Source organism: Microtus ochrogaster, chromosome 5, assembly GCF_000317375.1.
Source record: "Microtus ochrogaster isolate Prairie Vole_2 chromosome 5, MicOch1.0, whole genome shotgun sequence".
Lineage (NCBI taxonomy): Eukaryota > Metazoa > Chordata > Mammalia > Rodentia > Cricetidae > Microtus > Microtus ochrogaster.
In genome coordinates this window covers 47794565-47817797 of record NC_022012.1, presented here as the reverse complement: position 1 = coordinate 47817797, position 23233 = coordinate 47794565, and the positions used below count along the sequence as shown (strand labels likewise).

Genomic DNA, 23233 nt, shown 5'->3' with positions numbered 1-23233 from the left:
GAGCAGGCAATGCTCTTAACCACTGAGCCATCTCTCCAGCCCCCACACCAATTTTTCTATGAATCTAGTTTTTGATCATGTTCAAAGTCTTGTTTGTTTTTTTTTTTTCCACTCAGTATTGGGCATCAAACCTAGGCCCTGTGTTTGTTAGGCACACACTCTTCCCCTGAGCAGCATGACCAGCTATCTGCTCATGTTCTAAGACACTTGTTTGCTTGCCGGACTGTTCTTTTTTCCTTCTTGTATGTTGCTACTTTGGGAGTAGTAGGAGGAGATAGTCCTACCTGTCTTTAGGAGTAACTTAGACTATTTATTTTGGAATATTGGTTATCATAACTCTACAGTCATCTTTAAGCTGATTTTAATGGCTACCCTGGAGCATTCCAGTTTTAACTCTGCTGAATTTTTATTTCTTCATATATGCATGAACTTCTTTTTCAGAGGTAATTCCAAGGACACAGAATTATTTATATCTAATACTATATTTTTAAATTTATGATTTAAGATTACAAGTTCAGAAACACTTGTCCGGTGTTCAAGTCTTTTGGTGGGCGTTCTTGGCTGCTATTGTTATTTGGGTATAATAATGGAAGAGGAAGCATATAAATCGGAATTGTTCCAGAAGGCCAAGGTAGGTAAATTTATACTGATAAAGTTTTAGATGGATTTAAATGAATTCCTGGAAAAATTAGGGAAAATAAAATTTTGTGTTTGTTGAATGTTCCTAATCTGAAAAAATAGGAAATCTGAAACACTTTAGAACTAGAAAATTGAGTCCCAGCACAACTACAATGATGAAAATTTCCACGTCTGCCCTCATATGACAGGTCATACTCAAGATGTAGGCACAGGTTAGCATTGGATGTGTGTGAGATGTTGTCTTTAGTTTTCTGTTGCTGTGATTAAAGACCATGGCCAAAAGCAACCTGGGGAAGATGATGGTGTTTGGCTTATACATCAAGATCATGGTCCAACATTGAAGATACTCAGGGCAGGACCCTTGAGGTGGGAACTGAAACAGATGCCATGGAGGAATGCTGTATATTGACTTGATCCCCCTGGTTCACTTTTATTTCTTACCCGGACTGTCTGTGGATGCCATTGTCCACAGTAGACTGGGCCTTCTACAGCAATGATCAGTCAAGAAAATGCTCCCACAGACTTGCCTATACACTAATTTTTAATTAAGGTCCCCCTTCTCTTATGACTCTAGCTGTTGTCAAGTTGACAAAAAGCTAACAAACACAGGGTTGATGAAACAAATGAGTTTTGTTTTTAGATTTGAGATCTATCCCAAACATATCTTGTTATATATATATATTGAACTCCGGACCTTTGGAAGAGCAGGCAATGCTCTTAACCACTGAGCCATCTCTCCAGCCCCCACACCAATTTTTCTATGAATCTAGTTTTTGATCATGTTCAAAGTCTTGTTTTTTTTTTTTTTTCCACTCAGTATTGGGCATCAAACCTAGAAGGGGGAATATATATATATATTCCAAATTCTGAAACATTTTTTGTTGTGTATATTTTAGATTAGAGGTGCTCTTTCACTTATACAGTCTAAAAAAATAGCGTGTCCTTTCTTAAGATGTGTAGTTATTACAAGCCAGTAGTAAATAAATATGGTAAAGATCTTTATCACAATGTAACCTCATTACATTACTGATATTTATGATTGTTGTTGTTGTTAGTAGCAGTAGTATTATTTTGAGGTAGGGTCCCTGACTGTCCTGGAACACAAAGTTCTTCCTCCTCAGTCTCCCAGGTTCTGGCATTAAAAGTGTGCACCACCATGACTGGCTATACACATTGATTTTATCTGTACTCCTAAAATTTTTCCCCAAGATAATCAATAGTGAAGAATTCTTGATTGGGCATATCAATCAAGTAGGTCCTAAGCTTAAAACTTGCTTAATCTCTTGATACTAGTATGTCTTATCTGTGGTGAGATTTGCAAAGGGAGCAGGGTGTAAAATTCTGGTGAGTTTTTGTTCCTATTTTGTTTGTTGAGACAACCTTATTGTACAGTCCAACCTGCCTGTAACTAAAAAAATCCAGTACCCTCTGAGCACTGGAATTATAGGTGTATTGCCACACATGACTTAAATTTGTCATTTTCTTTTTTGGGTGTTCCTCATTTGCAATCTTATTACATGGCCGTGTGCTTTTTTATTTTTTTGAGATAAGGTCTCAGATTTTAGCCCAGGGTGGCCTCATGATCTTTCTTAGTGCTGGGATCACAAGTGTCAGTCGCCACTCCCAGTTTCATGTTCAGTTTATATATATTTATATTTAGCTTTGATTCTTAAATTAAATTTTAAAATAGCAATACTAAGTTGTTATTTCAACTGAAATTTGTCTTTTTTCCTCTATTCTAAATAGTCTCTAATGCAGTGTGCAGGAGAAAGTATCTCTCTATTTAAAAATAAGACAAATGAGGAATCTAGAATTGGTTCATTGAAAAACGTGATACATCTGTGTACAAGTTGCTTGTGTCGGCATACCAAGGTAAGATCATCTTTTTGGTAGCATAGTATATTCATATGGCTTATTATTTAGTGATTTTGAGTTTTTGGTTCCTTTATAAGTTTATATACTGATCTGAAATTAAATTGAATGATAAAAATGTTCCAGAAATATTGGTTTATTATAAAACTTATTTTGTAACTTCATTTTCTTACTATATATAATATGTATGTATATATATATATGTATATATATAACTACATAGATGAGTCTTTTATTGTTAGCACATTTTCATTAGTTGATTCGTTGTTTACAAGTCTGCAATTTTTCCTAACACTATACCACAGGTGGTATAAGTGGTACAAAAATGAATAACACCACCTTAGGATGAACTCAGTCTGTAGAGTGCTCATAAAGATAAATGATATTAGTACAAATGTTTCTTTTTTTTTCTAATAGATTTTTAATTATCTAATTTTGACACATCTTTACTTATTTAAATTTTTAAAAATCTAATCAGCAATTGAACTCAGAAATCAAGTTATAAAATAGCTAAGATACACAATGTTAGTGTTAGACTCGTTTTAGGGATCTAGATTTCTTTCTAACAAGAATTCGTGCTTTTCAAAACAAGAGAACAGTAAGGCTTAGTACAAATGTTTCTTTTACCCATATTATCTTAGGTAACATTTGGTAGAAAAAGTATAGCTGTGTGTAATCTTTGTTTGGATTTTTTCAGAAGCCTGTTGGGATAACCATACGGATGTAGAAGGTTGCTAATTGGAACTGTCTTTGAAAGCTAGTACATAAGCAACCTAATATTCATAGCATATAGTTTCAATTTTCTAATATGCTTTCTTATATTTTTGTATAAGTTTGGAAGGCATGAAGTGAAAGAGGGAGCCTCACAGACAGTTGCTTACTATGTTTAGTATCAGTAGCTGATAGGTTAATGATGCATCAACACAAAGATATTTACTTCGTTTATTATTTCCTTAAGGAGATTAGACTGTAGTTGCTATTCTGGTTACTTTATAGTTCACTGCCTTCTTGAAATAGACTCAATAAGTCCTTGTTCTTAAATAAAAAAAAAGAAAGAAAGAAAGAAAGAAAGATGATAATGTACCTCAACTTATAATTTGGCCTCAGTTCTGGACTCGTTATCTACATTTCATTCATGATAAAGAAAATACTATAAACAACAATCTGTATTTATGTTTTATTGCTTGGATCTTTGTTTAAATTACAGCGTAATCCACACAAGATTGTATCCGGCTTTTTCCTACGATTGTTAACTTCAAAGCTTGTGAATGACATTGCAGATATTTGTGAAAGTTTAGTAAGTATGAATCTTTTTTGACTAATAAATTTCATTGATTCTGAGATGCAATTAAAATTATATATACATATATGTGTGAGAGAGAAGGATGGAGGATGAACAAGCACAAGCAAGCTGGCATTGTGTACCATGGTGTATGTGGAAGTCAGAGGACAATTCTTGGGAAAGGATTCTTGTCTGTCACTTTCTGTGATCCAGTAACTGACTTGTATGCAAAAACCTCTTCCACTGACCCATTTTGCTGGCCCTAAATTGCAAATTTTTGTTATAATGAATAAATATTATCTCCTGGTATATAGCATCTTGAACTTTGTTTAAAAAATAAATGTAGCCTTTAATAAACTTGTTGCATTAAGAGGACTTGTATTTGATTTTTTTCTTAATATCAGTATCTGGCAGGGTATTTTCGTTGCCTGTTATTTTCCTACTAAATCATTGACTGATAGATTCAATTTATTCTCACCATGTAGCTTGGCTAGCCTAGAACTTGCTGTGCAGACCAGGTTGGTCTTGAACTCCCAGAGGTCTGCCTCTGCCTCCCTGGCACTGGGATTAAAGGTGTGCACCATGTCTAGCCAATTCATTAAGAAACAAACAAAGAACTCCCAAAGTAGAGGAAGACAGCTTGTTTTCTAGGGAACTTGTTCTTACTATTGTGTTTAAACTTCATTTCTATCACATTGGGCTTTTGTATACATGCTCACTAACAGTGCCTGAAAAAACTTTAATTGCTTACTGAGTGAAAAAACACTCTGTAACTTTATTATTTGTATTTAATGACAAATTGTTTTTCTTTTTGCTATACTTAACCTGTGAGATACATACTGCTGAGCTTTATGTGGCAGTTATGTATTCCTTAGCTTAGGGATAGTGTGTGTATATCGCTATCATAAGAATATTTTTTTAAAAAATCCACCTGCTTTTACTTTTTTATTTCCTTTCTGTCTGTCTATCTGTATTAGAGTACATCTTTCTAGGATATCCCTGGCTAGCCTGTTACTGATTACATACCCCAGTTTGGTCTTGAGTTTTTGACAGTCATCCTACCTAAGCCTTGTAAGCAATCTGCTTAGGGACCATATCCTTATGCCTTCCATACTCACCTGCTCTCACTTAACATTTCAAGTCATTTTCCCCTTTTAACCAAAAGTTCTGCTACAAAGACTTCTGCGTTTCTGTTTTGTCTTCTGGAATTTGTGCGCTTGAAAGGATGCAAGAAAGGGACTGTATTGTTCAAAGTAATGTGAGGATTTTAGGGAGTGTATGTGTGTGTGTTAGTTATGATAAGATATTAATTGTGTTGCCCAGGCTCCCCTAGAACTCTAGGCTCAATGATTCCTTTGCTCTTTGCTTCAGGTATTCAAAGAGGTGGGACTACAGGAACATGCTTCCATGCCCTTTAATTTTAATTTCGATGGATATTATTATTGTCCAACAAAATAGTCCTAATAATTGACACTTATTCTGTGCTTTCATCAATTTTTGGTGTTAAATTTTAAAAGTTTTTGTTTGTAAGGGTTCAGAGTGGTGCTCGAATGTTTAAATACAATTTGGAATGACTGCTAGACTTGTTGTATTACATTTATTTATTTATGCTGTATGTGGGCATGTGTGTCACAACATTTCTGGGAGTCTTTTCTCTCTTAACATTTGGATCCCAGGGATTCAACTAAGATCATCAGGCATTGACAGCAAGTGCCTTTATCCCATGAGCCTTCTTGATGGCCCATGGTAATTTTTTATATAAGAATTTATTTTTAAGATCTTGTTATTACCATGCTATCTAAACAGATTACAGTTTATATATTCACTTCCTACAATATGATGGATTAGGGTGTTTCTGAAAGAAGCTGAAAACTGCATCTTTGTTTCTTCTTTCTAAAGGCATCCTGTATAAAAAAGCCATTTGATTATGGAGAGGTAAATTCCGTGAAAGATGCTGCTGATGAAAATCTGATGGAGGCACAGGGTCCATCATCCTCAAGTCTGTTTAGTGGTTACCCTGCTAGTACTGTGAGCGATACAAATGATTCTGGAGAGAATCAGAGTACTGTTGGTAAGTAAGTGTTTACTGCTTGGGGTTTCCTTTACCACTTTATATGAATTTGTCACTGTAAAGGACCTCACTGAAAAGAACTTTAATTATAATTTCATTCCCCTGAGGTATTGTCTACTTGGATTGTTCTTTTTCTATACATTAATTTTTTTTTTTTTTCTGGAGACAAGAGTTTTGCTATGTAGTCCTGTCCTAGAACTCATTATATAGACCAGGGTGGTCTACAAACTCAAAATAATCCACCTGAGTCTGCCTCCCAAGTGCTAAGATTAAAAGTGAGTGCCACTATGCCTGAGCACTTATAAAATATATATTATTGTTTATATTATTTTTCTGTGTTCACGTGTGTTAATGTGGTCACACATGGAAGTTGAAGGACAATGGTCTAGAAGTCAGTTCTCTCCTTCCACTGTGTGCTCTGCGTTCTGGGTTTTAAACTCAGTTTTATTGGCTATATGTAAACCCTTTTACTTGCTGGGTCAACTTCACTGGCTCTCCGTACTGTACATTTTAAATCACTCTCATTTTAAAACTCAAATTTTTTAGTTTCTTTCTTTATTGTTCATAGAAAAATTAAAAATAGTTTAAACGAAAACTACATGATATATTATTTCGACTGTGAAAGCAGGAGGATGTTTTAGGTCATATCAGTATCAGTCTACTGTGCCCCTGTCTGTGTTAATGAGTGCCTTTTGTTTTTAGGTGCCATGAGTCTTTTAGCTGCTGATTATCTGTCAAAACAAGATCATCTTCTTTTAGACATGCTCAAGTTCTTGTGCTTGTGTGTAACCGCATCTCAGAGCAATACAGTGTCTTTTAGAGCAACTGATATTAGAAGAAAGTTGTTAATGCTACTTGATTCTAGCACACTGGACCTTACTAAATCCATCCACCTACAGATGGTGAGTAAAGTGGAAGAAGCTTTTTGATTTTTTTATGGTGTTACCAAAATATGTAATAGTTGGATATGTAACTTTGAAGACTTGTTTTTTAGAAAGATGAATCTAAGACTAGTTATAAAATATATTCTGCATATGTGTGTATATGTGTTTCCCAGATTAAGCAAAAGCAGTTTTATTGAATAAGTGGGGTAACAGGTATATGTTATCACGCTTGGTTTTCTCATTTTTCTCTTTTAGCATGCTATGAAAATAATTGAAGGTGAGGCTGAAACATTAAAACTTGGGTATATTTTGAATATTATTCCCTATAATTATTATGTATTATTATACACTGGAACAGGAAACATCTTTAAGACAGGTTCTCACTGTGTAGCCCAGGCTGTCCTGTGCTACAGTCTTCCTTCCAAGTGCTGAGATTATGAGTGTATTCAGCAGTCAGTAGAACAGGTCTTGATTGTAAAAATAATTCATAACATGGAATTTGAGGTCTGAGTGTTGCTTTCAAACTAATGCTACTAATACCTTCAATTTTAATTCATGACTTTGTGGCTTAATCCCCCCCACACACATACAAATTTGTAGCTCCTTTGTTTGTCTTTATAAGACAAAATGAAAACCCTACCTTTTCACAAATAAGTAATGAATTTATTTACTCAGTAACTGTCTATGGAACTAATTTCTTATCATGTGGAATATGTCCTTACCTTATTCCCAGTAAGAAGTTGGTGATAGCTCTTGAGCCATTGAGTATCTTCTAGATAGATTATAGACTTGGTTTGGTAACTAGTAGACATACCTAGTGCATGCCTAACTGTGTAATGGAATCCCTTGTCATGGGATTAGGCTGAACAGGCATTCTCTGATTGAAATGGGTTTCATTGTATCTTGTTGGGACCCTTGGTTTCATTCCTCACAAATACTCTAGTATAAAGTTTTACCACTGACTTGTGGGAAGGGTTATATGCTTGTCTTGAAGCTTTGATGTTTGAAATCATTCCACATTCTCAGTAACATTATATATGACTCCCAAGTTAAGTATTAAAGAGGGTTTTAACAAATTCTTTATTAATATATAAGTAATATCTCTTAGGATTTTTTGCTTATAACTAGAAAGTTACTTAGCACCTCTGAGAAATTGATTGCTTATTTTTAATTACCCTTATAAATGTTACTTATAACAGCTCCGTGTGTTTGTGTGTGTGTGTGTGTGTGTGTGTGTGTGTGTGTGTAGTAACACATAGTTACAGAGTTGCCATGGTTAAGTAGGTAGGTTAGGATATTTTACTTTTCAGGATTATCTTTGCTTCCCAGGACTCAGTAGTTTTTGACCATTGAATTTAGCATTATTCTGAGAGTATAGAGACATATTTAGTTTCAGATTCTTTATCTTTTAACTGCAGTGGTGACAGTGATGATCATTTATTGAATTCCAGCAATAGAAGTTATTGTTTCTACTCCTTTGTTACCTGACCAAATAATTGATTGATATATCCCCATTTTACAGGCGAGAGTGTGGGTTCTCCGTGCCATACGGTCAGGATTCTTAGTCATTTAAGTTAAAGCTGTTGTGCTGAATTTTGAATTAAGTCTTTGATTTTAAAGATATTTTATTATATGCTGTGTTTAGAAATGCTCTGTGATGTTTATATGTGCTTAAAAGAGTGATGTATGGGTAAAGCTGGCTTTTTCTTTTTTTTAAACTACCCTAGTACTTAGTGCTTCTGAAGGATCTTCCTGGAAGAGAGCATTCGTTGCCAATGGAAGATGTTGCTGAACTTCTGAAACCATTATCGTAAGAATTGAAAGCCATGTTACGTTATGCTCACTTTAAATTATAAGCTAACTGACATGTTCTTGTAAGCTTAATAACAAAAACCTTTTCTACCACAGCCTGGCATGTTCTCTGCATCGTCGCGACCAAGATGTTTGTCGAACAATTTTAAGCCATGTCCATCATATAGTGACAAGCCTAAGTCAAGGCAGTGTGGACACTGAGGGCACAAGGAATGCTCAGGGACAGTTCCTGACAGTGATTGGGGCATTTTGGTAAGCATAAGTCTCTTTCTTCACTTCGGGATGCAGGTGTAAACTCTATACTTTGGTGATTTTTTTTTCCTGAGTATCTCGTGTAACTTTCTGCATATTTAACAATAGTATAACATAATCTGTCTTCATTTCTTTAATGTGCATGTCAGTGAATATTGCTTACATGGGTGTGGGTACATGTGTGTCACTGTACTCTAAGACAGTCAAAGAACAACTTGGGCTGTCAGTCCTCACTTTCTACCTGTTTAAAGCAGGTACTATGTTCGCTGCTGCCCATACCAGGATATCAGACCCACAGATTTCTCCTTTTCTGTTTCTCATCTTGCTGTATGCATGCTGAGATTGAGTACATATGGATGCTACTGCATCTTACTTTACATGAGCTCTGGAGATCTAGATTCTGATGTTCACATGTTCACACTTACATGGCGCGTACTTCAGCTATAGAGCCCTTTGCCCAGCTCTGTCTTCCAGTTCCTAACTGAAAAGCTACACTAGTTTTTATAAAGTTTTGTGTTCTAAAGTGTTTAGCATATGGCCCTGTAAATTTTGAATCACACATAACTTGACATGGATGGTGCATAAAAAGTGCAGCAATCCTAAACCAACTGAATTGTTGGTGATCTAAATGAACCTATTGGCTTTGACACTGCTTATTTCATTCCTAGTCTCACAATAACAGTTGTAGACATCTTTTTAACACTTTATTTAATGTGTGGGGAAGTCTGAGCACAGCCATGGTGCACATGTTCAGGTTAGAGAGCAACTTGTAGGAGTCAGTTTTTCTCCTTTTACTGTGTGGGTCCCAGGGATCAAACTCAGGTCCAGCAATAACATATTTATTACTTATAGGAGATCACATACATGTCACTTAGATGCCTCATTCTTTTAGAATAGTAAAGAATTTTCTAAGTCAGTATAGAACATAGATTTCTAAATATATGTTATAATGACGAAAACCTAAAGGATATTCTGTTCATAGTCAGTTTTCTATAGTATGGCTACCTGAAGTATGTCAGTTCCAAGATATAAAACAAGTGTACATTAGAATGAATTTCTCTTTATTTAGCTTGAATTTTAGGGAAGATAAATATACTGGCATGCTGGCATGTTTCTTATAATGAGAATTATTTATTTGCGGTTTTGTGGGTTGTTGTTTTTTTCTTTTTGTATTTTCGAGACAGGGTTTCTCTGTGTAATAGTCCTAGCTGTCCTGGAACTAGATTTGTAGACCAGACTGGCCTTGACAATTAATTTAAAGCAGAATTTTTTGAAATTATCTATGATATTGTTAATATTTATTGTTTTTTTCTGTTTTTGCCTTTGTTTGAATAATTATTACATTGAAAGTCTTATCTGATTTCAGGCATCTAACAAAGGAGAAGAAATGTATATTCTCTGTAAGAATGGCATTAGTAAAGTGTCTTCAAGCTCTCCTTGAGGTGGGTTATTCCATGTTACTAGAAAGTTTTTCATTGGAATGATCGAGGCAGGCCTCCTTTCTTTCGGTATGCTAATGAGTGTTTTTTTTTTCTTAATATTTTGCATTTAACTTTGATTGCTATTTTACAATAGGCTGATCCATATTCCAAATGGGCAATCCTTGACATAAGGGGACAAGACTTTCCTGTAAATGAAGTATTTCCACAGTTTCTTGCTGATGATCATCACCAAGTTCGGATGTTGGCTGCAGGGTCAATCAACAGGTAATGAGTTAGGTTTTCACAAAGCTCTTGTAATGCTGCTGATAGCAGCAGCACCTTCACTAGCTGCAATGTTAACAGCAACGTCCACTTAATCAGTGTATGCATGTACCTGGGAATTGTGTTTTTTCTTTAATCTGACAGTTCTGTCACTTATATAACATTGTCTCTAATTTATAATTGAAAACTGGCTTAGAGAGTTAACTGGCTTGGTGCTATGGAACTTATGAGCCATTGGTTTGAATGAGAAGTGTCTGCTAGCACAGAGAAGGTATAGAATATTTGGCTATTAATGGCTTTATGTGAGTCAGCAGTCTCTTCATTTTGTATGATGCTAATATAATTTCTGTTTTTAGCCTAAAATAATATTTGGCTATGGTGACTTTTCATTGACAATTGGTGAAATGAATATATTTGAAAAAGAAATTCTGTGCTACTTTAAAAACATCAAAGCTGAGCCGAGCAGTGGTGGCTCATGCCTTTAATCCCAGCAATCAGGAGGCAGAGGCAGGCGGATCTCTGTGAGTTTGAGGCCAGCCTAGTCTACAAGAGCGATTTCTAGGACAGACTCCAAAGCTACAGAGAAACCTGTCTTGAAAGACAATAATAATAATAATAGTAAAATAAAATTTTTAAAAAGCTGAAAATTGCATATTTTTCAGATCTAAATGACCAATAAAAGAAGGTTGCCATAAAGAAATTATCCAAGCAGGCACATACTCTATGGCAGTGGTTCTCAACCTGCGGGTTGTGACTCTTTGGGATGGTAGAGCGACCCTTTCACAAGGGTCATCTAAGACCATCAAAAAACACGGATGTTTACATTATTATTCATAACAATATAAAAATAATAGTTATGAAGTAGCAATGAAAATAATTTTATGGTTGGGGGTCACCACAACTTGAGGAAGTGTATTAAAGGGTTGTAGCATTAGGAAGGTTGAGAGCCACTGCTCTATGATGTTAGAACAAATGTGTCCAAAATTTGAGTCTGTGACAGTGGTGTTTCCATGAGCCAGGTGTTGTTCCTTTTTCCTCATTTATTTTAGTAAGAAAATAGTGCATTGTCAAGATTGCTCTTGGTTATGTGTGGGAGTTCAACTTACTGAACTGAAGTTTAAATTATCAGGCCATAGAGGATCATAAGTTGAGTGCAATAACTCAGTGAAGTAATATCACGGGGGGGGGGGGGAATCGAAGTTTTCAAAAATTTCAAGAAAGATAAGTAGACTTGTTATATTTTGGTTTTTTTTTCTTATATTTTGATTTGTTAGATATTTAACGTTGGGCTGTTTCAAGAGAGGCTAGCAAAATAAAGGAATCAGAAATAACAAATTTCTAAGAAATATCAAGACTAAACTTCATTACAGTTGCCTTAAAATATGTGTTTATTATGTAAGAGACATTGATAACCTCTACATCAAATATAATGTTAACTGAATATCCAAGTATTAAGCTATTCATTTTGGGGATGATTAAACATTAGAAAAGATTGATAAATAAGTTTGTAGACTCTTATGATTCATGTTTCACAAGAGGAGACACTCTTTCTGACAGCTTGGCTTTGATGTTCAAATCTGACCAGTAGTTAAAGAACTTTGAAATCTTTTGTATCTAGAAAAATTGGCTTATAGATTAAGGACCTTAACATTTCACAGATGGTCTGAACTACTGAAGTAGCCTTTCAAAAGAAGAGCTTTGGAGTGGTTTATTTGTGTTCTAGAATATGCTTTGATATGTAGGGTTTGAAATAAATAGATTTTGTTTGTTTTTAAAGATTATTCCAGGATATGAGACATGGAGATTCCTCTGGATGGTCGAAAGCACTGCTTTTGAAGTTTCAGCAAACAGCTTTTAAAAATGCATACCTGAAAGCAGAGGCAGGAATAAGAGACGTGGTGACTACAGTAAGTTGTCTGTGCTCTGCACTCATGTGCGGTCTGTCAGTGTTACATGTTCTTAGCACAGTTTTGATGAGAGTTTGCGTTTAGTAGTTAACACTGTAAAGCTGGTCTAAGTCAAGTGTATGGACAGGATAAAATTTTCCTGAATGAAATTTATAGGTCAGAATAAGTCAATAATAACAATTGTTTTTGCTTCAACTAATCTAATTATTGTGAGGCGAATCCAACTTTAATGGGGATTTCAATATAAAAGAGAGATTAAAAGGCCTTTTTTAGTTTAAGAAATCTTTAAAGCCAAAAGGAAAAATCCAAAACACACCAGAAAATACTGTGTATGATGGTGTGTGCCTATGATCTTACTATTCAATGACTGAATTAAATTTGAGAGCTCCCTGGATTGCAGAGTGAGTACACCTTGTCAGAAAATGAAGATAGGGGCTGGAGAGAAGGCACTCAATTAAAAACATGGGCTCTGAGGATCTGAGTTTGATTCCCAGCACCCACATGGCATCTGTAGCTCCAGTTGCAGGGTATCTGCCACCCTTTTCTGATCTCTGTAGGCACTGTACTTAGACATCCGTGTGGACAAAACACCCCCACACATAAAAATTAAAAATAAATTTAAAAACTGAAGATGGGTGCCTATTGGGACTTTTAAAAAAGTAATTGATGGCTAAGCTGAAAGCATGTTGTTCTGTCCACAAGGCTTTCCTTTACTAATATAGACAGATGGCAGTGATTTTTAAAGAAGAAAACATAAAAAGTCTTAGGAGTAGCACCTTGTAGTGGAAGAACTCTTAAAACTTCTCATTCTCCTTTTGCTGTTTGTTCTTTAGATAACTTAATACCATGTGAAAATGTTTTTTCTTTGGTAATTGTTTCCCTTAGATCTTTGGAAATGGCAGCTTTTCTTAACTATAGAAAAGCTTGTTTCTCATGTCTTTCCTTTTAGCTCATTACTATAAGATTTAAAAGTTTGCAGGTTACTTAGAGATTAGAGAATACTTGAGCTTGCTTGCTTGATTTATCAATTTCATTATTTATGTCATTATTCTTATAATTTTCTTAAGTCATGTGATACTCAGAACCCTGATCTTCTGGATGAGATTCACAATAGAAAATCTGTTTTACTGGTGGTGGTAGCTGTGGTCTTGCACTGTAGCCCTGTGTGTGAAAAACAGGCTCTGTTTGCCTTATGCAAATCTGTGAAGGAAAATGGATTAGAACCTCATCTTGTGAAAAAGGTATGATGAATATTTTCACATTGTTTTTATGTGTCATTTGATGGTTAGAAACAGTTTCTTTTTTGGACTGGGAATATTAGAAACAAGTTTGATTGTGTGCGCATATACATGTGTAGGGGGTGCATTTTTTCCACTGCTGGCGCTTGGACCCAGAGCCTTGTACTTAGTAAGTAAGCACTGTACCACCGAACTATTGTCTTTTCCCCAGCCAAATTTATTAATTCTTTAAGCAGTATATTTGTTTTCAGTATTTCTTCTTAGTTTTATAAAACACTCATTGAGAATTAGCAAAATTTAGTGGTTGTGTCCACACAGACCAGTTCCTCTAGAATACTGTTTATTGATGGAAACACTTGGAGATTTTTGCTTGCTTATGCCTCAGATTGTGGAGCAGCACACTGGAATTTAATAAGTTGAGGACAATGTGACTTTTAGGTTAGATTTTGAAAAGAGGCCTGGGCTCAGTCATTGCAAGCATAACATCCCATCTGTAGACTGTGGTAGCTCTCCCTGATCTTCCACTCCAAGCTCATCATTTGAGACCCTCTACAAGTTCTTGTTGCAGGTTTAATGTGGTAAATATGGACTGATGGGCAGTTAACTTTGTACCAGCATGGGTTCCATGAAGCTTTATTGTAGGTCATTGTCTAGGGAACTGGTCTTAAATGAATTAACCTTTTACTTATTGTTATTAAAGTGAGTGACATGGTTTTGGATTTTTAGAAATTTAAATGTAAAGATGAAAATATTTAAATTTTCCTTAGACTTTTCTTTGAAATATAGTCAGCTATATAAAATTATGCTATTATTTATTTAATGTCTATTGTGGGTTTTCTATGTGCTCTGGATACTGCTTCAGCAAATGTATAGTAAGTAACATTTTCCATTTTCTCATTTATTACTACCCTGTGTCATTGATAAAGAAGTCAAGGTAGAAAAATATTAAGTGACTGCTACAAATACAGTTTAAATACTAGCAAGCTTAAACATCACATTTTCCTTTTGTGCAGGTTTTAGAGAAAGTCTCCGAATCTTTTGGGTGCAGAAGTTTAGAAGACTTTATGACTTCTCATCTAGATTATCTGGTTTCAGAATGGCTGGACATTCAAGATACTGAATACAACTTATCTTCCTTTCCTTTTATTTTATTAAATTACACAAGTATTGAGGATTTCTATAGGTAGGTTTATATATATTGTTTGCAGTAGTGTTGGACAACCCTCCTCCCACCTCTCACATCCATATCTACAGGTAGGAAGTTGCCTGGTTTTTTATTTAAAAAACAAAAAAGACATAGTGAGATTGTATCAAAGGATGTATGTATGCTTTTAGTTCAAAAACTTAGGATTTGTTGGTAGCAATATTAGTAATCAGTTGTGTGTCATTGAGTAAGCTGTAGTAATATCTTATGTATCTCGATTTACACATATAAGATATATTTACATGCTATCGTATTTATCTTGAATTGTACATAATATCTTATGTATCTCGATTTACTTTTGAAAATAATCAAAGGTAAATTACTAGTGGGGTAATTATTTCCTTTTCTTTCCTATTGCTTGATAGTGAATTAGTCATTATTTCTATGAATTTTCAAAGCTTATCGAAAAATGCTAAGATGTAGCTCAGTTGGTATAGTGCTTGCCTAGCATGCTCAAAGTCCTAGATTCAACACTGACTACATAAACCAGACATAGTGGCACATACTTATAATCTGAACACTCAGAAGGTCAATAGATGAAGGAAGCACAGTAGTTCAAGGTCATTTTCAGCTACATAAGGAGTTCAAAGCCAGCCTGTACTACAGAGGATCCTGTAATTTTTTTTTTTTAAAAAAAAATGTTTTTTGATAGATGTACATTTGATGGTTTTTATCATCCATTATATTTTGCGATAACTTTCATATTTGTTCTTTGAATTTATAAATTGTTTTACCATTGGTCTTACATTAAGTTTTGATTGATATTACCATTACCATTGCCATAATCAAGTATCAAGTTGATTATGGGTAAAAAATAAAAGTTCCTTAGCTGGATATAGTGGTGCATACTGTGTGTCTATAATTCCTGACCTCAAGAGGTAGAGGCAGGAGGATTCCCACAATTTACAGGTCAACATGGTGTGTACATAAGTATAGTTAGTCGAGGCTAGCCTGGGCTACGGAGTGCTATCGTCTCAGAAAAAGTGAGGGAGAATAGAAGTTGTACTTTTTTGTGTGTGTGTTATTATTTATATTTTTCTTATCTTTAATTTCTCCATTTATAAAATGAGAATAAGAGTATTTAATGATCTAGGGGCTGGAGCAATGGCTCAGCAGTCAAGAGCACTGACTTCTAGAGGACCCAGGTTCAATTCCCAGCACCCATATGGTAGCTCACAATTTTCTGTAACTTCTTTTCCAAGGGATCCATTGCCCTTTTTGTTTCAGGGGATCCAATGCCCTCTTCTAGCCTCCATAGGCACCAGGCAGAACACCTGCATCTGTAAAATTTTAAATAAATAAATAATTTAAAATATAAAAGTAAGTTTGTTTATTTATTATTGGTTTCTTGGGACAGGATTTCTCTGTGTAGGTTTGGAGCCTGTTATGGAACTCAATCTGTAGACTAGGTTAGCCTCGAACTCACGGAGATCTACCTATCTCTGCCTCCTGAGTGCTGGGATTAAAGGCATGCGACATCACTGCCCAGCATATTTTGTTATTTTAATGTAAAATTTTACTTTGAAAACATTTGTAACCTAAATTTTAAACTTACATATTTTCAGATCTTGTTACAAGGTTTTGATTCCACATTTGGTGATTAGAAGTGAGTTTGATGAAGTGAAGTCCATTGCTAATCAGATTCAGAAATGCTGGAAAAGTCTGTTGATAGACTGCTTTCCAAAGATTCTTGTACACATTCTTCCTTACTTTGCCTATGAGAGCACAGGAGACAGCAGCATAATACAGAAGAGAGAGACTGCTACCAAAGTCTATGATATACTTAAAGGTGAAGACTTACTAGGAAAACAGGTATGGCTTCACTTTTTATCTACTGTTATCCCCTTACTGATAAAAGATGTAAGCTTTAAAGTCTAAGGTTATCAGACTTGGGGTGATGACTTGGTTATGTTTTTGCTGTGTAAATATGGCTACCTGAGTTCATAGCCCTACATCCATGTAACAGCTTGCCTTGGCTGGCAGCTCACACATGTAACCCCAGAGCCAGGGATCTTGGATGCTTGCTGGCATTCCTAGAGAATTTCTGCCCTTCGTGAGCCTGCCTGTAGCAGAAGCAGATTGGTGAGAAATTTACTTTTTTCACAGTCATTATTTTAGCAGCTGTTGATGAAAAATGATACTGTCACCAGATACGGAAGAAGAGTACAGGGCATCTCAGGGGCTCACAAAGGTTTCTTAATAGTTAAGATTATTAAAGAGTTAACAGATTAATAAAAAGTAAAATGCAAATCAGGGAACAGTGTAAGTTATGGAACTTTGCTAGCTGGAGAACGTCCGGTTTTAGAAATTTAATATGAAATCCAAATTCTTTTAAATGATTCTGTATAATACAAGGGTTGAAGTAAGGAGAGTTGGTTTGTTGTGATTTCCTTATGCTCATCTTGGTCTATGGATTGGCTGTGTAGAAGAAAATATAGAGGTTTTCTTTGCAGAACTTGGGCTTGGTTGTCTTTTTTTATAGTTATGAAGTAAGGAATTAATACAGACCCTTAGTGCTGTTGTAAAAATCACAGATATAAAAGTGTTTAATATATTTTAATTTTGTGTCCTTACAGATTGATCAAGTATTCATTAGTAATTTACCAGAGATTGTGGTGGAGTTACTGATGACATTCCATGAAACAGCTGATTCTGATGCCAGTCAAAGCACTGACCTCGCTGACTTTTCAGGGTAAGCCTGTTCCATAGAAAGGTAGCATATGTAGTATACGAGTCACCTCAATCACCTATCTCCTTCACTGCAGCCTTCCTACTGTACTTGCTTTTTCTAGCTGCCTTTTTGGGGAAACCCAGTCTTCTCACTCTTCCCTTGGTATTTAAGCATTGAGTTACATAATTCCTTTTGTGACTTTTTCTTGATGTGTTTTATTACTGATTCCCTTAGCCATGTCTTGCCTTTTTCTCTGCCTCCTTTCTTTGTGGTGCTCTTTAGCTGTCCAGTTTAACTCAGATGTGAAATCAGTTGGTTGTATATGAATATCAGAGTGACTTTTTTGGCTTGATTGTAAGCTACTTGAAAATTCTCAATTTTAAAAAATAAATTAAAATACTATTTTTTTGCATATGGATGTTTTGCCTGCATGAATATCAAAACATCACGTGCATGTTATGCCTATAGAGGCTGTAAAGGGGGCATCAGTACACCGCCTACACCCCACACTTCTTGGAGCTGTAGTTGTAAGCCACCAAGTAGATGTTAGGAATTGAACCTGGGTCCTCTAAAAAAGCAGTCAGTGCTCTTAGCTGCTGAGCCATCCCTCCAGTCCCCAAAATATTTTGTTTGTGTTTTGTTTTTGTTAGACAGGGTTTTGCTGTGCAGTGTTGGCTGTCCTAAAACTCTCTCTGTAGAACAGACGGCCTCAAGCTCAAGGATCTGCCTGCCTCTGCCTCCCAGTGCTGGGATTAAAGGTTGCACCATTGTGCCCAGCTGAAAATACTCAGTTTTTATAAAAGCTTACTGTGCTAAGCATATAAATTAGTATTAATGCTGGGAAAGAAGTCAGAGTTTATAATTGTATTCTAAATAATGTTACTGATCTAATGTGTCACCTGGTTTAAGATACTATTGGTCTTGCAATACTCTAATATAGAGTTGTAAATCAGACCTGAAGGGAAGTTTTGCTAAGGCTTGACTCTGGGGCTGCCATTAACATCATAAAAGGTTAAATAAACCAATTGTTTTAAACAAATCCATCTGAAGTTAAGTCTGATTCATATGTGAACTTTGTTTTACTGTTTGTGATTTTAAAATATATTGTTTCAGTAAGAAGCCAGTTTTATAACTTGGGAGTTATTTAAAGCTCCATTTTAGAAGTTCACTCTTCTAATTTTGTTTTTAAAATACCTACATTTTTTTTCTTTAGGGATTTGGATCCTGCTCCTAATCCACCATATTTTCCATCACATGTTATTAAAGCAACATTTGCCTACATCAGCAACTGCCATAAAACCAAGATTAAAAGCATTTTAGAAATTCTTTCTAAAATTCCTGTAAGTACATGTTACATTATTAGTATAATAATTGATAAGAAAAGTCCTTTTTAGCTAGAAAATCTAAATATATCTGGGAGATAATAAGCATGAAAACTTACTTGACTAATTTAAAAAAGAAAAACACTTGATTTACAAGTTGTATTTTAGTATGTTAGTTATTGTTAACTAAATGTATCAGGCCAGGATTTCATGACCCTGCCTTATTAATTATCTCAGGGAATATGTTTACTGTTTCATAATAATCTATTAAGTTTCAGTTTACTTTCTAAAAACTAATGTAGCAACTTTTTAAAAAGTGAAATACTCTTAACAATTTTAATATAATATTTTGCATGTGCTGTCAAGCCCATATCTAAATGATCATTTAGTAAAGTTTAAACTATATTGGTTGTAGCTGATTATATTTGATTTAAAAAATTTTTTCTATATGTATATCTATTTTATAGGATTCCTATCAGAAAATTCTTCTGGCCATTTGTGAACAAGCAAATGAGACAAATAATGTCTATAAAAAGCACAGAATTCTTAAAATATATCAATTGTTTGTTAGTTTATTACTGAAAGATATAAAAAGCAGCTTGGGAGGTGCTTGGGCCTTTGTTCTTCGGGATGTTATTTACACATTGATTCATTATATCAATAAAAGGTAAGGAATAGATTGGACTGATGCATTAGCAGTATTTTTTTGTGTGCTGGTCTTTCATGTGTGCAAGCGCGTGCATGTTGGACATGAGTGTAAGTAGAGTTGAAGTTGGCATCAGGCATCTTTCTTAATTGTTTTTCACCTGCTTCGTTGAGTCAAGGTCACTTAGTGGAACCAAAGCACATCAGTATGGCTGGTCTGTCTAGCCAGCTTGCTCTGAGGATACCTATCTGTTTCCTGCATCCTGGGATTGTAGGTGAACACTGTGCTCTTTCATTGGTCTCTATGTACATTTTCATGATAATCTCATTCTATTTTTGCCTATGTCATTGTCATCAAAAGTAGTCTAGTACGTTTGCTTTGTTCTTTTCACTCGAAATTGCTTTGGCTGTTTGAGATTTGTGTGTGTGTATTCTGTTTGAATCTTGGAAATTTTATTATTTATTTTTAGTTCTCTAAGGAGTCATTGGTATCTTTAGGGATTATATTATTGCATTTTGCTTTGTGTAGGTAGAGTGAGCATTTTAATAATGATTAAAGGATTTCTTCCTTTTTACCTTCTTTCATTAATATATAATAAATTTTTTGTTTTTGTTTTGTAGAGATTGTTTCTGTTCAGGTTAAAATTTTTTGTGGTTGTTATAAATGAGATCCCCTACCCTTTTCCATTTCATTCATTATCATTGTGAAGAAATCCTACTGATTGTTTTATGTTGAATTTATAACCTGCACTTTACTGAATACATTTAGTAGTTTTAGTGGGTTTCTTTGTGGAACTGTTAAGTTTACCTGCAAATAGTGATGATTTGAGTTTTCTCTGTTAGTTTGGACACAATTTACTTTTCTTTCCTATGTGTTCTATCACTGTCTTGAAATTAGAAGTGAAAGAGAAGCTCTTGTCCTTTTAAAAATGATAGAGAAACTATTCAGCTTTTCTCTGTCCATTGTGTTAACTCTGGACTTCTTATTTTATTGAGGTATATTTCTAAAATATCTGTTTAGTTGAGATTTTTCTCCCACATGAAGGGATGTTAAATTTATTCAAATTCCTTTTTTGGCTGTTAAGATAGTCATAGATTTTACTCTTAATTCTGTTGATATATGGTTTAGCACTTTTATTGATTGGTATATGTTGAACATCCTGGCATATCTGGGATGCACCCCACCTAATCTTGTACAATCTTTGCCGTGTGATGTTGAATTTGATTTTCTAGTACTTTATGGGAGGTTTTTTTGTATCTATGCTTATCAGGAATATTGGCCTGCAGGGTTTTTGGTTTTTTTTTGTTTTGTTTTGTTTTTTTTTTGTTTTGTTTTGTTGTTATATACTTCTGTGGTTTGGGTGTCAGGATAATTCTGATCTAGTGGAATGAATTAGTGGAAATTGTCTTTAATTTTTGAGTAATTGAGAAAAACCAGTATCAATTTAGTGATGTCATCTGGTCCTGGACTTTGTTGTTGCATGACTTTTTATTTAGTCTCATTACTTGTTATTGACTTGTTCAAATTAGCTATTTAAGTTAGTTTTTCTTTCCTTATTATTGACTATCAGTTGTTTTAAAGTGTTAGGGCTTTGCTGAATTGCCTTCAAACAAACACCTAGGTTCAGCAATTTCTCTTTCCTTTACCTTTCAAATAACAAAAGCTGCAGGCATATATTCTCTGGATAGTCTCTCATAAGTTCATTTGGCCTTGTCCTTTTTTTTTTTTAATAGTCCAGAGGTTTGTCATTTTTTTTATATCTTCAAAGAATGGAAATTTAAAAACATTCATTCTTTTGTTATGATGAAAGCATTCAAAATCCTTTCTTATAGCTTTTTGATCTATACAGTTATCTGCAGTTATCCTCTTCTGTAGCACACTGGAATGTCTCATTCCCGAGCTGTGACTTAGTGCCCACAGATCTCTTCCCAATCCTTCCATATCTCTACTCTCTGTTCTTTGGTAACCTTCATTCTATTCTCAACTTTTAATTAAATTTTAAAATTATTTTGAATTCTTTCTTTAGTAACTCCAGTATTTGAAGCTCTTCAGGAAATGTTTCGATTTTCTTCCTTGGATACTTCTACTTCATGCTTTATTTATTTATAGGGTTTGCAGTTTTGTTAATCAAATCTGACTGCTTCAGTACATAATGAGGTTAAGTGTTGAAATCAGATTTTCTCTAAGGTTTGACTCTGAATGCTGCTCCATGCATGTTGGTTGTCTGGGTATGCATATGGAGACTAGAGAGGGACATACCATGTCTTCCTCTAGCTTTAGACAGCATTTCTCACTAAGTGAGAACCAGGCCATTTTAGCATGTCTGGCTGGCCAGCAAGCTCCTTGCCCACAGTCCTATAGTATGGATATGAACAACCATGCCTGCTCGTTATGTAGATGCTCAGAATTAGAACTCAGACCCTCATGCTTTCAGGGTAAGCACTCTCATCTGCTGAGCCATCATCCCGGCCTTGTTTGTCCTTTATTCGTTTTCTTCTTTCCTCTTTCCTCCTCCCTTCCTTTCCTTCCTTCCTCCCTTCCTTCTTGTCTTATTTTATTTTTACTGAACACCAGCTCTTATCAAGTGGTTTTCTTGCTCTAAGTATTCAATGCAGCCTGTCTTTCTTTTCCTTCTTTTGGGTTTTCAGCGGTTATTTGATTATGAGGAGCACTGTCAAAAGTACTGGGGATAGGGTACACATGAGAGAAAGAGTAAAGACTTTTGTTTACAAAAATGACTGCTACGACTGTCCTTCAGTCCTTGCTGGCCTGCAGTGATTCCTGGATCTCTTACTTGAATGAGTTTTGCAGTTTTCTTGTTTTCTGGTAGTTCTGATTGGATTGCATATTGTGTATCTGTTGTAGGATCTGCAGGCCTGTTTTTCGTCCCGTAAGGCTAGCTTTACACCAGAAATACCAACACACAAACTGTATTCATTTAAACACTGCTTGGCCCATTATATCTAGCCTTTTCTCAGCTAACTCTCATACCTGGACTAGCCCATTTCTAATAATGTGTGTAGCACTCCAAGGTGCGCTTACCAGGAAGATTCTAGCCTACATCCATCCTGGGTAGGAGCTTCATCGCGTGTGCTCGGGAGAGGGGAGCATGGCCTCTGAGCTCACTTCCTCTTCCTTCCAGCATTCTGTTCTGTTTACTCCTCCCACCTATGTTTTAACCTATCAGGGCCAAGCAGTTTCTTTATTACTTAACCAATGAAATCAACAGATTGATATATGATACTCCCACATCATGTATCTCTCTGACATGCTTATTTTTTCTGAATTGTAACCATTGAAGTATTAGATATAAAAGTGACTTTGTCAAGCCATGTCAGAATTAGAGACATTGACTAAAAATGATTTGAGTATTATTTCAGAGTAGTTTCTTAGACCTTGATATTTTTTTCTTAATTTTTTTCCTGTTAGGCCTTCTCATTTCACAGATGTATCAAAGCATAGCTTTTCCCTTTGTTGTAATCTGTTAAGTCGAGTTTGCCATACAGCTGTAACTCACTGTAAGGATGCCCTAGAAAACCATCTTCATGTCATTGTTGGCACACTTATACCACTTGTGGATTATCCGGAGGTTCAAGAACAGGTAATTTACCAGTTGATCTACAGAGGGGTATTTGAGATAAATGAACTCTTAGGAATTGAATGCTGTTAGTTTGCCTGGTGTAGTTTTAATGTGAATGTTCTTTTGATAATGGTGGAGAAGACATTATTA

At 35.2% G+C, this 23233-nt stretch overlaps 1 protein-coding gene across 1 annotated transcript in view; it reads left to right on the top strand.

Annotated features, from left to right (window-relative positions):
• Atm (ATM serine/threonine kinase) overlaps window positions 1-23233 on the top strand; it is a 103213-nt gene that overhangs the window by 27106 nt on the left and 52874 nt on the right. Inside the window, exons 14-30 of the mRNA XM_026779117.1 lie at window positions 506-631; window positions 2386-2511; window positions 3719-3808; window positions 5693-5864; window positions 6567-6766; window positions 8476-8558; window positions 8657-8812; window positions 10179-10254; window positions 10388-10518; window positions 12293-12422; window positions 13490-13663; window positions 14674-14843; window positions 16430-16676; window positions 17441-17556; window positions 18749-18875; window positions 19325-19524; window positions 22933-23104. Coding sequence (XP_026634918.1) covers window positions 506-631; window positions 2386-2511; window positions 3719-3808; window positions 5693-5864; window positions 6567-6766; window positions 8476-8558; window positions 8657-8812; window positions 10179-10254; window positions 10388-10518; window positions 12293-12422; window positions 13490-13663; window positions 14674-14843; window positions 16430-16676; window positions 17441-17556; window positions 18749-18875; window positions 19325-19524; window positions 22933-23104 — 2496 coding nt within the window. The remainder of the gene's footprint in view (window positions 1-505; window positions 632-2385; window positions 2512-3718; window positions 3809-5692; window positions 5865-6566; window positions 6767-8475; window positions 8559-8656; window positions 8813-10178; window positions 10255-10387; window positions 10519-12292; window positions 12423-13489; window positions 13664-14673; window positions 14844-16429; window positions 16677-17440; window positions 17557-18748; window positions 18876-19324; window positions 19525-22932; window positions 23105-23233) is intronic.